This window comes from Hakea prostrata, chromosome 2, assembly GCF_041222555.1.
Source record: "Hakea prostrata isolate BN-2017 chromosome 2, UWA_Hpros_2, whole genome shotgun sequence".
NCBI lineage: Eukaryota > Viridiplantae > Streptophyta > Magnoliopsida > Proteales > Proteaceae > Hakea > Hakea prostrata.
The window spans coordinates 31,147,634-31,163,671 of NC_142601.1; the positions used below are offsets into that span (position 1 = coordinate 31,147,634).

Here is a 16,038-nt window from a genome sequence, read left to right on the forward strand (position 1 = left end):
AATGGCTGTAACAGTGGCCTTGCTTGCGATGTAGTTGGGAGTGAGAAAACGGAGAAAGAATGAAATGCGTTCGCAGGATGGAGTAAGAACGAAGAAAACCCTGTTTTTTCCCTCGATTTTGACCTCTCTCTTTCACGCGAGACTTGTTCGCGAAGACGCATCTCTTTCTCTCTCTTCACGCTGCAGATTTTAGGAGCCCTAACTCGTCGTCTGTCGTCGGAGAAACCAAATCTCAGAAATCTCTGACTCTCTCTCTCTCTTTCTCTCGTTGGCAAGCTGGAATGAAGAAGAAGAAACGAACCCTCAGTGCAGTGTGCAAGCTCTCTCTCTCTCTTTCTCTCGTTCGCAAGCTGGAATGAAGAAGATGAATGAAGAAAAGCCCTATTTTTCCCTCGATTTTGCGGGTTTTGCTTCAGTGGCCTTGCTTGCGATGTAGTTGGGAGTGAGAAAACGGAGAAAGAATGAAATGCGTTCGCAGGATGGAGTGAGAACGAAGAAAACCCTGTTTTTTCCCTCGATTTTGACCTCTCTCTTTCACGCAGACTCGTTCGCAGAAGACGCAGCTCTCTCTCTCTTCACGCTGCAGATTTTAGGAGCCCTAACTCGTCGTCGTCGTCGGAGAAACCAAATCTCAGAAATCTCTGACTCTCTCTCTCCAATTTTGTGTTTAGGTTAGCAAATGAAGGAGAAGAGGGAAACAATACGTTTGAATGCTTCGGTTCTGAGGATGTGAACCGTTTTGGTTTGAAACGGGCTTAGCCGAACCGCATGAGCCGAACCAATTACTTCACTTAAAACTGTTTTAAGCTCACATGTTAAAGATCAACGGCTCACATTAAATATGATCACGTGGCTTCATCTGGGCTGTTCGCAATGCGCAGCGCTGAAGCAAACCCCGAAAAGTTGCGTCAGATTCACATGCTTAATGGTTATATCAAATTCAATGTGCCAACAAATGCAAGGCATTTTTTGTTGTTTCCGAACCAATGTTCTTGTCCAAGTCTACAGCCCCTATGCCCAAACACTTCATTTTCTCAAGCACATGGCTGAGTGGCTAATGATATGAGTGAACCTGACTAGACCATGCTAATCCAAACTGACCAGGTTTTGGTGTGGTTCGTGTAGGATTGTCAAACCATAAACAGATATAGCATTCATAGCTTGCATTCTAAGAATTCAATTGTCTTCCGAAGACTCAGGAGTATATTCATAGTCAAACATGGAATCTCCAGGATAGATAGTCAAGTAAACCGGGACTTTGGAGGAATAGGGGAATCCTTACAAAATGAGGAGTCTAGATTGAGCTCCACAACCACATGCGAGTAGTACTCTCTCAACATGGAATCTCTAGGATAGATAGTCAAGTAAACCAGAACTTTGGAGGAGTAGGGGAATCCTTACAAAATTAGGAGTCTAGATTGAGCTCCACAACCACATGCATGCGAGTAATACTCTCTCAAGATAAGACTCCATTCCTTCTTTGGAGACGTTAGATGTGATCATAAGAATTCAAGATGAACTCCATCACCACACAACTAAGGTAATCTCCTAAGATCTATACATACCCACACTTCCATCATTAACAAATAGTTATTATTTAGTTACTCACTTGCATCCTAAGCTATGCAATTGTATTATTTTCTTCTAAAGCTGTGTGCTTCCACTGACTTGATCGTCGGAGGTGTCGCTTGATCAACCCAATCGAGCAAGTGTTTTGTAGGTCGGTTCTCTTGCACGCCAAATAGGTTTTTGGAGCAACAGCTATGATGCGGAATAGGTCCACTTTGAGCATCATACATACATTTAAGAGCCATAAGCTTGTCTTATAATTCCCATGGATTTAAACTTACTTTATTTTAAGGCTTTTTTCTATTTCACTAGCTAAGAGGAAAGAATGAAAATTACAGATTAACAAAAATATATATGGTTAGTAGATAATTAATTTATTGATTCGAAGTAAAGCTGCATTTTTTATCTTATTCTTTTGGTTCGTCATCACAGAGCTCAATCTTACGTCCATTCAGAGGCTGCACAGGCCTTGCGTTGTTTTTGTTTGAAACTTTCAATGGAGCTTTCAAAGCTTCAACCTGATCCTTACTAACATGCCTCACCTGCAAGTTGTGAATTTTGGTTCTAAGCATGTGTAAGTAATGATAAAAAATTATATCCATAACATCTAATTATTATGAATTACCTTGTCAAGGACAATCCAAGTAACCTTCTCTATGCATGGTGGGGTGGTGAGAGAACCAACGTATCTGTAGTACTTTGAAGAATGGCGCCTCAAGTACTTAGTTCCCAAATGACCAATTGGAATTTTAGCTCTTTCATGCTCTTTACATGCTTCCTTAGCCAGCTGGTCTAGCTTGTTCTTGATCTGTACTTGGTACAAAATAAAAACAAAAAACAAAATTACCATTTTTTTCTGAGGTAAAGTTTCTGGGTCTAACAATGGATATGTACGCTTTTGACCTAACTAGTCTCTGGGTTAATATTGATCACATAATCACATAGATTGGATCACGTGGATGTTGAATAAGAATCATTCAACTTTCACCAAAAGCAGAGGAGCATTAAACTCAGGATCGACTGAATGCTTTCTTAGGCAAAGATTCCTTGCTAACTCAACTAGCTCCTGGGGTTACTATTCGTATACCCGATTGGATTTGAATTCTGTATATACCTGGATGAGAAGAAGATCATGAGGACCATAATTGTATAAGATTCCCACAACTGTGACGCTGCCATCATCTGCAATATGAACCTGATGAAGCTCTAGAGGGTATCTGTAATCACCCAAATGAACTCTTAGATAAAGCTTAAATTTGATGATAGAGAAGAATGAGATTAATAAGATGAATTACCGGACGCCATTAAGTGTGTGTTCAGAAGGTGAGTGCCAATGTATTTGTTTCAAGGTGTAGTTCTTGCCATCTTCAACCAACAACCCAACTTTATCACTGCCATATTGCATCTGCCCAGAAACAATTCAAAAGAAAAGTATCTAAACATAACCAGCATAATGAATATGATTATCAAGGCCTAATTGAAATCATTAACGAACCCCAATACTGTAGCCATGATTAATCAAGGTAGAATTGCTAGTTCCATATAGTCTGTTCAAAGAATGCAGTTTGGGATTGTAGATGACTTCCTTCGTCACAATGTTCACAGGAGATTGCAGCTTTCCATTGGAGCATGCACTATTTTCTGTACTCAAACTCCCCCAGTTTTGAGGACCTGTTGCTCCGGTGTAACTAAACTCAACCCCATTCTCCGCTTCTGAAGAAGCCCAAGATTGAATGAATCAATGAAGAAGCTGGAACATTGAAAAAATAAATAATGTAGTGTTACTTACGTTGAGTTAATGGTGCAGCAAGCAAGATCGCAATCCCAACAATCAAGACCACTCCTCGAATCGGCATTACCGGGTAACGGGTTGGCGGAGGAGAAGAAGCTCTGTTTTCTTCTTTTCCTTTCTCCCTTTCCCTCTCCTCTCCTGGACTTCTCTACCTATTCCTACATATATATAGAGGTGGGGTTAAGCGAATGAATTTCGTAAAATTTATTTGAAATTGCTTTAAATAGTGTTTAGCTGTTTGGTTTATGTGAATTTGTGGCCACAGTAATAATACCTATCTTGATTCCGCTAAATTTAGAGACAACTTTAATTTTGGTGATGTTAGTGTCTAGAATTCCAATTGAATGAAGCAAGCTTGACCATGCATCTTCATTTCACACTTTCTCTGTATATAAAGCTCGCCCAGAAATATTCTTGACTTACATTCGTGGGTGACTACTTACATTTGCCTGTTTATTTTATAACTGAATTGGATATTAAATGTGGACATGCTTTTACCACAATTTTGGTAGCCTCCTATATAAGCTAGTAAGACTAAGGAGCTCTTGCGGAATGACAAATATATAGACTTCAGACGCATTTGCCTAGAGAATAAGTAATAATTGCATTGTTGTGGTGAAGATAAATTTTCGTCACGGAAATTGTATTGAACCCGTTTAAAGGCCTAAAGGCACCCGGAGGATCATTTTTCTACATTGTCCACCGCTAGGTAGATGTGGGTCATTTTCAGAAATTCAGGTTCTTTGAAATGATTAGTTCTGGGTTCCAAACTATTTGAAGATCCTAATTCATCTTTAAGGAGTTTCGGGTTTATCATAATTTTGGTATTTTTCCTAAAATAAAATTTTCACATGTATTTCTATAAATAGTCTCTCAACAATTTAGTTGAGAGGGGTAGAAAACAATTTAGGGTTATACTATCTATCTTTATCTCATAGTGAAACTGTCTCTGCTCGATCAATTGTGGACGTAGTCTGGACCATGTAAATTCTTGTCTTGGTATGTATTTTTTATTATCATTTTCATAGCTTCATTATGTAACTTTGTGATGCGTCCAAAATCTGCTAAACCCTTAGATCTCCTGAGAATGATCTGCAAAAACGAACGTCAGACGTGGCCTGACCGCTGGGATCGGGAGTCCACCTCCGAAGGCTAAGTCAGTTGATGAACTGAATCACAAACGGCTCTGCTTGAACACAGAGCTAAGGAATGAATAACGAGAATACGATTCAGATTGTATGTGTCCTTCTACCTTGTGATTAAGTGATGTCTTATATAGACTGTACTTTCGAATCTCCTTCGTTAGATGTATTTGAGCCTTCTTCGGATAGTCGTTGGATCTTAACAGATAGATCCGTTGAGTGATAGATCCCTACTAGGTTGGACTAGTAGATGACTCATTTGATAATACGATGGTTATATGATAGTTATCCATATAATAGCGATAAGTGACAGCCGCCAAATGTTGCTACCCGTCTCTTTGTCGAATAGCCTATTCCGATCATAGCAGATTAGGGCGTGCTTGTGACTGAGTTAGTTTTCTTCCTCAGCAAACTATCTCCTAGACCCGGTTCGCTCGGAAGCGAGTCGATTCCTTTCATCCCGACCGGAGTCGAGGGTCGAACCAAGATTGAACGAGGTTCGGTTATATTTTCTCCATATCACGAGCCCCCCAAACCAAGTGTCACATCCCCCCAGCCAGTACCCTAACTGGCATATCCGGGAGTGTGATCCACATCCCCGAAGATCAAGTATCGAGGAAATCATCCTCCCACATATACAATAACATAATCATAAACAGGAAATAATCAAGGTTTTAATATTATAAACAAAAGATTCAAATCAGGAAATGAATAATCAATATAATCAGAGTGCGGAAATGATACCAGATGTAATCACATAAAAAAGAAGTAGAGTGAGGCGGAAACTCACTCCACAGATATAGCGGAACGTAGTACGTAAGTCTAAAAAGAATTACAACTGTTTCTAAATAAAAGCAAGAATAGAATGCTCAAAGTAAACTACGCGTTTTCTAATTTATAGATGACATCTTCAAAATAGTGGACTTCATCAATCCAACATAGATGTTCCAGCTCTACATTACGTCTAATCGTAGTACGCAATGTGATCGCTCGTGGGATCATCAGTTAATCTTCTTGTTGCCAGCACCTTGCATATAGTACGCTTCATCGTACTGTCCTTCATAGTAGTCAGTACCTGTAGAATAATCTAACAAAAAAATTGCACAAAGATGAGTGAGTTCAAATGAACTCAGCAAGGCATGTTAACTCATAACAACATAAATAACATGCGGCAGAACATAACAAGATGCAATGCAGTATGAAACAAATAATGTATGTATGCATCTAAACTTTATGTATACTGGTCTCTATTGGCAGACATGCTTTAAGTCATAGCACCATACTTCTTTGGGAAGGTCTCAGTCACTCGGCTCCGGTTGGTAGTGGGTCATTCATCCCTCAGGACATTCCATGGCTGGGGGTTAAGTCATCGCTCTCTCACATCACCATTGGTCTAAGTATTGGCGCATGTCAGGGTTAAGCCTAGCCCAATGCAAGTCATCTACTCAGTTACCACTACAAGAAAACGGACTTACGGCGGCACTTCGGGTAAGACTACACCGGCGTTTTTCAAAAACGCCGGTGTATGTACACTTATAGCGGCGCCGTTGTATGTATATTTATAATGGCATTTCTCATAAACGCCGTCGTATGTGTCTTTATAACGGCGTTTCTTAAAACGCCGTTGTATGTCCACTCCACTTCGTATGTCCACTTCACTCCAACTGTCTAATAATTTTAATGGCGTTTTTAAAAACGTCGTTGTGTCTTTATAGCAGCATTTATCAGAAACGCAGTTGTAAGGAAAACGCCGTGGTTTCCCTAATTCATTCCCCGCCTATTTTTCACTCCCCTGCCTATTTTTTCACTTTTGGAAGATGAGGAGTCAAACTTTTGGAAAACTCATTCTCTCGCTCGTTCTTTCCTCCTCACGATCCAGCTCTCGCTCTGTTCCTCTGGTTCGTGGTATCGCTAGCTCTCTCGCTCTCTCCCTCTCCCTCCTCACGCTCTCGCTCTCTTCCTCTGGTTCGTGGTATCGCCAGCTCTCTCGCTCTCTCGCTCTTGGTCGCCATCTCTCTCTGTCTTAGGTATTTATCTTTCTGTGCTCGGTCGGGAAGTTTGTGGTGGTTATTAGCAGTTTTTCTTCATCTTTCCCCTCCATTTATTTCTAGTTAATGTTTGGAGCTTTAGTCACTAAAACTAGGAGCTCAGGATTTTTTTTTTCTTCTTATTTTGGTTGGTGGCGGAGGAAAGACAGGTTTTCAGTTTAGTTTTTGCTGTATGCTTAATTTTCAGTTTGCAACCTGTATCAAGCTAGAAAATTTTGTTCTGTTTTCCTACTTTTGCGGTTTTATTCCTGATGATCTCTCTTGTTATCATATTTGCACTTCCCATTTGCTCTACTACCTTTCAATTTGTGTTATTTACTACTCCTCACTTTGCTGCAGGTATCCAGAAATCCTCAATCAAACTCTCCACATCACTTATTGTTGCAGCAACTAATTTCCTGCAAATGTAAGTCATCAACAACCATATGTCCAGCTTGGTTTACATTAGCTCTGAATCAATCAGAGCTCACAGTTTTATTAGCGCAATAAGCATTATCATTCTGGTGGTTTAATAGTAATGCTACCTCAATTGAATTCGGTTATTCAAATTCAAAACCTTAGCTAGGTGGGATCTGTGGTGAGAGGCTGTAGTTTGAGTCTTTTTAATACACCTAAATCTGCGTTTTTAAGTGCTCAGCTAATACTACCTCAAAGAAACCAAAATCAATTCAAAGTGTTAAAATTATGTATGTGTTTAAAAGTGTAGGAAAATTAAAATCTGATTAAATTTTTTTCAATCTTTATTGGCTAATCTTGAATAGGAATCTTTGGTCTTATCATGGGTATAGGTGTTTTAATTATGGTGATTTGTTTACATATTGGATGGTATCTTCTTTTCCTGTGCAGAGCAGCACTATTTAATGGACTAATTGAAAGGTCTTAATTTTTCTTTTTATCAGTTATAATTTCATTGATGTATGTTTCTTAATTTTTCTTTTTATCAGTTATAAGTTCTTCGATGTATGTTTCTGAGACTAATACTTAATGGCAAAATTACAATAGAATCTGGATCCTATGAACCCTATCACCCCCAATTAAAAAATTATGGATGGACTAGCCATGTATTTTTTTTCACTGCAATGGATCATCTAATCTACAAGTCAATCAATTGTTCCCCAGTTTTTGAATACAAAATAATTGTTGAACTTTGTTCAAGGAGATCCTGAGTGGAGCGAGTTTGTTTGTTATCCAGCTTTACTACTTCAGTTGTACTATATTTCACATTTATGGAGTTTTTACTGCTTGCTTGCAAGTGTTTGGTCTGGCAAAGATTTACCTTTGACAGCTGAAATAGCTGTAGGTGAGAGACCCACAGCTGATATAACTTACCCCTCCTATCTTCTATTTTTTTCCCCTTTTCCCCACTACCCATTATGTAGAAGTTCTGCAATCAAACCACAAGTCCATCATTTGCTGCCCAGTTTTTGAAGACAAAATCATCATTAAACTTTGTTCTAGGAGATCCTTACTGGGGCTGGGATCTTTGTGATCCAGTTTTACATTTGCTTACTAAGGCATTGCTGGAATTTGGGTCATCCACATAACCTGTTCTGTTCTGCCTGGTTAGGGAATATGGTCTAAATGTCTGATATGTATGTTAAGAAAGGACTGTTTGTATTATGTGAGGACTGGATCAAGTCTTGTTTGGGAAATTCTGGTGACTTGACTCTGTTATCCATGTTGAGATAATTATATCTATTACCCAAACTGCAGAAAGTTCTTATTTCTTATTTCTCATTTTCATTAATTTGTGAATTTAAATATTGTAAATAGTACTTCTGGGATTTATTGTCTCTCGTCTCAGTAGTATCATTTTGAAAAGTAAATATGATAATATTGGACAAGCAGGGTTTAGAAACCAACAGCTGAGATTAAAGTTGGATCAGATATGAACATGTGTTTTTGTCTGAATTCCTGACCAGACTGGGTGAGTTGCACAAATAACCATGAACATGATGTGGTGTCCAACCTTAAGCTCTGCCTGGGCCAATCTGGAGGTGCATCCAAATGCTGATGACTGCATAAAGGAGCTACGGTTGGCATTTGAGTTCACCGGTTGGATGAGCATGTGTTTTATAAATACATACCTACCTGTGCAACCTGAACTTGCTTCAGGTTGTCATTTCTAATTAATGCTAGTACCTGAAGTGGCATACTAAAACACCTGAAATTCATGTTGAGATGGTTTTTGGTTAAGCATGTCCGTAGTAGCGTGAACATGACAGTGAATTGTCTTCAAGGTTTGAATTGTAGTAGCTCCTGCATACAGTCTTCTGTAGCTACTTTTGTGAGTCGTTGGTTGGTGGAATGCATGTGAGGGACATTTCCTTACAGTTATGAGCCAAGGTAGGTTATGTCAATCCATCTTAACATGGAATGAAGGAATCAGCTGCCATGCTACAGATTTTTCTTAGCTTTGAGCCACGTAATCTTAATTAGACATGGCTCCCAAAAGATGCATGACTGTAGGGTATGATTTCTTGTCTGCTATATGACGAACATAGAAAAATAGTATCAGTTGTAGTATGCTTATGCATTCACTGTAACATGGAAAGTATTATCAGTCATTGAATGCTTATGCATCTACTCTATATGCAGATATATTACTCCTGAGAGTACCCACTTGGATTAATGCTTTCTTTTGATTTTCCTTTTTATATGGACGTCCTGAATTATCTCACATGTTTTCTTGTCTAGGTAATGGTCTTCGATGAAACTACTTGATTTCCCTTGGAAGGTTCAATTCAGAGATGAAGATTTGAAAAAGGGAAATTGTAAAGTCTTTGTGAATACCCCAGTTGAAAGAAGTCTTCATCAACGAAATTGTCTTGCATTAGCTCGTCTCCCAAGTAGATTTTGAGAGAAGTACATGTGTTGGCATCACATCCTCACTAACATGGATACATTGAATGCCTTTTCTTTAATGTGGTTCCTTTAATAGATTTATTTGCAAAGGTTAAATGAAATCTGACAGGCTGCAGGGGAAACTTAGGAAGTATGATATGGAAATATGCTTATTTTCCATATTGAGTTATCCACTGGATATCTGAAATTCTACTTCAAATACAGAAAGAGTGTTGATTGAATTTAATATTAAATTCATGATGAAGCTCTACTTATCAATATATGAGAAATTTTCTCGCATTTATTTATGGAGGTATTGGTTTATCTTTTTGATGGTATATATTGTGTATATGGCTTCACCTAAAATATGGCACTCGTGTACTTGCAATTCAATTTGGCAGTGATTAACCCCTAACCCAAAAACTAAATTGAAAACCTGTCTTTCAATTTGGTTATTTACTACTCACTTTGCTGCAGGTATCCAGAAATCCTCAATCAAACTCTCCACATCACTTATTGTTGCAGCAACTAATTTCCTGCAAATGTAAGTCATCAACAACCATATATCTTTCTAGGGGGGAGACCCTAGTTGCTGTTTACTAATAAAAACAGAAAGGGGCTCTTACTACACCCAAGACTTGGAACACTGTCTGTTCATTAATCTCTAGAAAGGACCGAGTGGACTGTTGATCTCATGACATTGTAGTTATATTTACAATCCTAGCATATATCCTTAGACTTGTCTAATATCAATCCACATCTAAAACCCTTAGACTTGATGGTGCTTGTTCTGCTCTCTTTGTCTGTAGGGTTTATCCCTTGGTTCCCTCTGTGTTCGATGGTGTTTGGCATGGATTTGCTGTTGTGCATGAAACTAGTAGTACCCATTTCCCCATTTCCTTTTAAATATAAAAAAACCATTAATTTCCAACTTATAACTGTTTGGTTCCAAGGTCCCTTACTCTTTCCAAAATCTTCTTGGATTGTGCTGTGAAATAATCACTTGCTACGTGTTGTAGTAGATGAGCTCAGATTTAGAGAGGATGGTGTTCTAGTAGATGAGGTTATGCTGCAAATTTGAGATGATTTTGGTGTTTGGAACTTCAGTTATGGAGGTGAACTGAAATTAGAAACTTAGTGGTTAATGGAGCAACTCAAGTGATGGGAGTGTTACCCTACAGTGCCTTAGTTTTTTATATTCAGCATATATCTTAGTTGTTTAGATTCCAAATCAAGAGTCTAGAATATGTGGTGGGAGCCTTGTCTATTAAGGAATCCCACTTAGTCCTAGTGTCTTTTGAAAGCTATAAATATTCTAGTATTCTTTGTAATTCTTTAGTTTGATGATTGAAAAAATTATCTGATGATCCATTTGTCTTCCCTAGCCAAGCAGAACAGGTGTTTTATGTGACAGACCCAATAAACCAAGGTTGGGTTATTGCTCTAAAGACAACAATACATGATGTGTTTGATGTGGATGGTGCCGTGGAAAATGACTCTGCTGAAAAATTCCGACATTTGACCACACAAACTATGGAATTAAGGCAATTGAACATTGGTGATGTTGATGTTAGTTTGTCAAGGGCAGATTTAGTGGGAGAAACTTTTGAGTTAGAGGAGTTATCTTAGTTTGTATAATAAATTTAGTTGGGGATATGTTAATGCTCAGATTGTCTTTTATTTTCTTTTCTTGGACCCTTTTCCTATCTTTTTTATATATGCATTTTCTTTTTTTTCCAATAATATAAAACCATATCAGATTTGTGTTTGTCATTGTGGATTGGAATTCAACATCTTATCACCTTTTGTTCTAACTAGTTTCATTCTTAGTGTGAGGATCTATAATTCTTAACATGTATTATTTTTGTGTTGGATATTGATGGTTTTTTAACTGATCATTGTTTGAATACATAGATTCTTGTTAAATGATGGATGAGAATTATGAAGATTCTGATTATGATAATGCTTTGGACCACGAGGACCAAAGCGACGCTGACCATGGTACGACTGCGTCCTCTTCAGGTACAATATTTGATTTCTACTTTTCAATTTCAAGCATACTTAAAATGATTGTTGTAACTTATGCTGGGATAGACACTAATGTTGTCACATTTTTCAAATGTAGGGCATAAAAGAGGGCGAGGGCGTACCATAGGAAAAAAAATCAATGACAAAGTCGGGAAGAAAGATGTGGGTCTCAATGAAGACAACGCTATGGTTGGAAAATATAGTACTGAGGCATCCACGTACATAGCGATACTTGCTAGGGATCCAGTCAAGTTACCATTGAACTATCCAGATTGGAGAAAGTTTCCATTACATCACAAATTAGATGCATGGGCCAGACTTAAGGTATAATGACATCCTTTATTATCTTATTTATGTTATTAATTTATGGGATTTGACATCTACTAATGTATCTCCTTTATTAGGATAAATTTATGTGCCAGATGAAGGTCGACGCATTTTTTTAATGAAGTTAGGTCATGCATAGATGGATTTTAAGGTAAAATTATTGAGAGAGACAAAAGAAAAATACGCGAACATTTATGATGCTCCTCGTCCTACTAGTCGCATAGAGGTTCCATCAAATCAATGGGAGTACCTCAAAGTCAAGTGGACATCTGAAGAGTGGAAGGTATACAATTTTTTAAGCAATCCTGTGATTTTAATATTTTTTTATCATAATAGAATTCTATTTTTACTTTACCCATTTACTTATAAAATATATGACAAACATGTGTTTGATATATGGTAGGAAATGTCTGCAAAGAATAAAAGGACCAGAGAAAAACAAAATATATCTCATACAACTGGTCCGATGAGTTTTGCACAACTTGAACATGAGATGGTAAGTTTGTTATTCACATCTTGTGAAAATGGAGAAATTATGAAGTCGATGAGATTTTAGTGACATTAAGGATCAGAAATTAATCTACTTGATAACCAGCCATAATTACCATGTGGGTTGTTCATTGAAGAATCAAATTTAGTTGATATGTCTACATCGTCTCATAAGCTGGGTTAATTTTTAGGAACACTTTCAGTCCCACCCCTTGTCCTTTAATATCAATGTCTACTTTTCTTGAACAAATCTACAAGAAAAGTAAGCTAAAGTAAGATATGTCAAAAAAAGAAAGCATTAGCTACATTTCCCAAGAAGTCAAGAGAGCAGACCAAACCATGGCTTAATTTGCTACTGTTTTGTTTGTGATTTTACTTGGTTTCATTTATGTGTCCTTGTTTTGTTAATTTGATAAAGTCAAGTAGTTGTGCTCGGGTTCACTCTACTTAATACGCATGTGACGTAGCTGTGTCTTCTAAGTTGAGTTAGGCACCTGTTGTCCTAGTCCAATTATCTAATTTTGATTTTGTAACTGATTTAATTCACAAACCAGTACACAACTTGCACATGAGATGGTGAGTTTCTTATTCACATGATTTTAATCTTTTGTCATGTTTGGTTGTTTAGAAGGCTGAAGGTGAGGATGTTACCAAAGTTAAATTTTACAAGAGAACTCGCCAAAGAAAAGATGGTAGCTTCATAAATCCGGCTGCCAGAGAGATTGCGGTATGATCTTTTGTTTCAATTAAATTTAGCTTATAGAGAATACTAATATTTTTCATGGTATAAACTAAGTTATTTTACATTTGTTTATAGGAAAAACTTGATAACGAATTAGAGAAACAACTTCCAGAGGTAAGAGACACTTCTACTGCCCAAGACACTGCTTTTGAGGTAGTCATTGGGAAGGAACGTCCGGGGTGGGTTCGTGGTGCAGGTGTAGGAGTTACACTTGCTAGTCGTCGCCTCACTCAGAAAGACAATGAGATACGATTGGAAAGAGAAAAAAGTCAGCAAAAAATTGAAAAGTTGGAGAATGAGGTCAAAGACATGAGATATGACATCACCCGATTAACTCAACTTGTAATGGATAGGTTTGGTTCACTAGGTTCAACTCACTTATGTAAGTGTGAAATGTCTTTATGAATTTTATTGGTTTCTTTATGTTATAAATTATTGACATTTTATTTGTACAGCTGATAATGGAACCTGTTGAGGTCCTTGCTAGAGTTGGATTGCAGAATCCACAAAAATTTGAAGGTTATTTTCATCTTCCTAAACTTCTTCCTCTTGTCTCTTCTCTGTACCTTAGTTTTTCAACCTCTTCCTCTTGTTTAAGATTAAAGACACTTCAGCAGGTGAAATATATGATTCACTTTGTTTTTGTCAATCTAAGAGGACACTTTTATTTTTCTTTCTATGTGTTTTGTTTATCATACATGGATCCAATCTCAATGTCGTTTAGCTCTTTCTATTAGTTTTGAATCATATCAACTGGATTTCCTTGCCTGAATCCGTTTCATCTTTATATGGGTGCTTTCATTGAAATTCATTAGAGTGTGAGTTATGTATAAGTCATGTAATTTGTTTTTTGTTTATTTATATTTTTGGGGGATTGAAGTGGGGTTTTGTTGTTTGTTTTATTTTTATTTTCTTGGGTGGGGTGGGGGGTTTGGGAATGACCCTTGCGACCGAAACTGCTCTGCCGAAAATATTAAGAACCGAACAACCAAGGATATATTCCTTGTCAGTGCAAATAAGACCCAGCCAAACTAAACAAGCAATACAGTTGTAAAAGATCCCAGGAAAAAACATCATTTCCACCAAAATACATCACTTCGTGAAGTGTATTCTCCCTGCCTATCCTTCTTTACTATCTTATTCAGTCTTTTACTAAAAGAAGAGGCTTACAATATAAGTTCATCAGTTCTCCATTACAGGCATGTAATCAGGTCCTTTATTCATTTCCCTTAATACATGTATAACTTCTATTCTTTATAGGTACTTAGGAGATCTCTAACTTCTCTTTTCAAGACATGGATAGCCCAAGGCCCTCTATCTTCCTCTTGATAATATCCACTGTCAAAGAGGAGTCTGATATGATGATGGAAATGTGTTGCAGTTCTTTGGCAACACAGATATTCATTTCCGTCCAGATTGCTTGCATTTCCTGATGGAGCATTGACCACACATCCCCTTGCCAACAGAAGCAAACATCTCTCTTCCTAGGTCATCCCTCACTATCTTTCCACATTGCCAACATCACTTGAGGCTGTCAAAGTGTCAAATAACTTGAAAATCCCTCCCCAGATGGCAGTTATGAAGCCAGAGATCAGCTCTTTGGTATTTGGATCTGCCCTTGTCCCCCACAAATTTTCTTAGGTAATAGTGAACCATGCACTTTTGGAAAGGAGAGACATGCTCAGTACTCTTGTGACATATAAAACCTAACTTACCAGTAGAATTACAAAGCAAGAAGAGGAACTCTGCTGTTAGGAAAGAGCAGAATCAGGTAAATCAAGCAATCTCTTGTCCTACCAATTATTTTAATATTTTAAGTTTGTGTAGAAACTAAAGGCAAGGTAGAAGCTTCCAATCCTTCACAATAGGAAACACTAACTTGGACCCAACAACGAATCACAATGTAACCAGGGACAATTAAACTAACCATCTAACTAGGAGACATTCCACAAGCACAGCCTACAGCCTATGCATGTGTACATGGCATATATGTGCCCAAAGGATTGGGGGCCTGGGGCTGTAGAGGATTAGAAGAAGAAGATGAGGGGTTGGAGATGATTCAACTTACTGTTGATTAAAGAACAGAAAATTAAAGTCAAAGATGTCTTTGAACTTGCAGAAATTCTAGCCAACTTGGAGTCTTCAATGAAGATTGAACTTGGTCACTTGGGGAAGGACGAGCAGACCTTCTATTTCAGTTGGTCTCTAAATTCAGTTTAATACTTTCAAAGCACGTCTCAGACAAATAAGAGACTGCTATTGTGTTTCCTTTTTTGTTTTTGATTCATCCCCTGCTGTCTATTTCTGTGCAACAGCCCGTAGAGGCTCCCAGATGATTTGTTGAATGATCAAGTTTTGCTTTGAGCAAGTTCCTTATCCCCTTTTGACAGTGAAGGGCTGAGAGCCAGAACTCCTTATCTCTTTTCTCTTCTTGTCCAAATCGAATGTCTTGTGTTGCTGCTAAGTGTGTTGGTGCAAGTGCTGTGAGGACTCTTGAAAGCTTGATCCATAAATTGAAACAAAGAGTTTCTGCTCCTACATCAGTGATGCTACAAGCACCCTCCAGCTTGGTTTCTGCTTTGGGATTCACTGCAGATGCAGATGACAGATCAGAATATCTCCTCCAGTACTCCATTAGTATAAAAATGAAAATTGTAAAGTAGAGCATTCCTGTTAAATAGTGTACTTCATTTGTAAAATTGAATTTGGATTGATGGAATTGGATATTCATTTGTAAATTGAATTTAGATTGATGGAATTGAATTTGGCTTTTTGGAACAATTTTTTTTTAATTAAAAAAACCTATCCCGGCGTTTGTAAAACGCTGGCATAAGTATTATATACCGGTGTTTAAGAAAAATGTCGCCATTAAAATAACTATTAACGGCGTTTCCAAGAAACGCCGCAAAAATAACTTTTCACGGCGTTTACAAAAATGCCGCAACAAACATATTTAACGGCGTTTTATGGAAACGCCGTGAAAGTACTTTTCACGGAGTTTTATAGAAACGCCGTTAAAAGTGTCGTCGTAGGTGCCCATCACCGGCGCTTCAATTT

The 16,038-nt window shown here is 37.8% G+C and overlaps 2 protein-coding genes across 2 annotated transcripts; one reads left to right on the forward strand and one right to left on the reverse strand.

Annotated features, from left to right (window-relative positions):
- Window positions 1–1,976: 1,976 nt before the first annotated feature.
- LOC149024217 (alpha carbonic anhydrase 1, chloroplastic-like) lies at window positions 1,977–3,477 on the reverse strand. Its single transcript, XM_089143433.1, has 6 exons — window positions 3,359–3,477; window positions 3,065–3,282; window positions 2,865–2,974; window positions 2,684–2,786; window positions 2,195–2,377; window positions 1,977–2,111 (listed from the first exon to the last, which is right to left on the reverse strand). The coding sequence occupies exons 1-6, from the start codon at window positions 3,423–3,425 to the stop codon at window positions 1,977–1,979; spliced, it is 816 nt and encodes a 271-aa protein (XP_088999559.1). The 5' UTR covers window positions 3,426–3,477.
- Window positions 3,478–9,085: 5,608 nt separating this feature from the next.
- LOC149024218 (uncharacterized) lies at window positions 9,086–13,440 on the forward strand. The gene is made up of 8 exons (XM_089143434.1): window positions 9,086–9,939; window positions 11,310–11,417; window positions 11,521–11,747; window positions 11,828–12,033; window positions 12,154–12,246; window positions 12,868–12,966; window positions 13,057–13,334; window positions 13,437–13,440. The coding sequence occupies exons 4-8, from the start codon at window positions 11,890–11,892 to the stop codon at window positions 13,438–13,440; spliced, it is 618 nt and encodes a 205-aa protein (XP_088999560.1). The 5' UTR covers window positions 9,086–9,939; window positions 11,310–11,417; window positions 11,521–11,747; window positions 11,828–11,889.
- The last annotated feature ends 2,598 nt before the right edge of the window (window positions 13,441–16,038 follow it).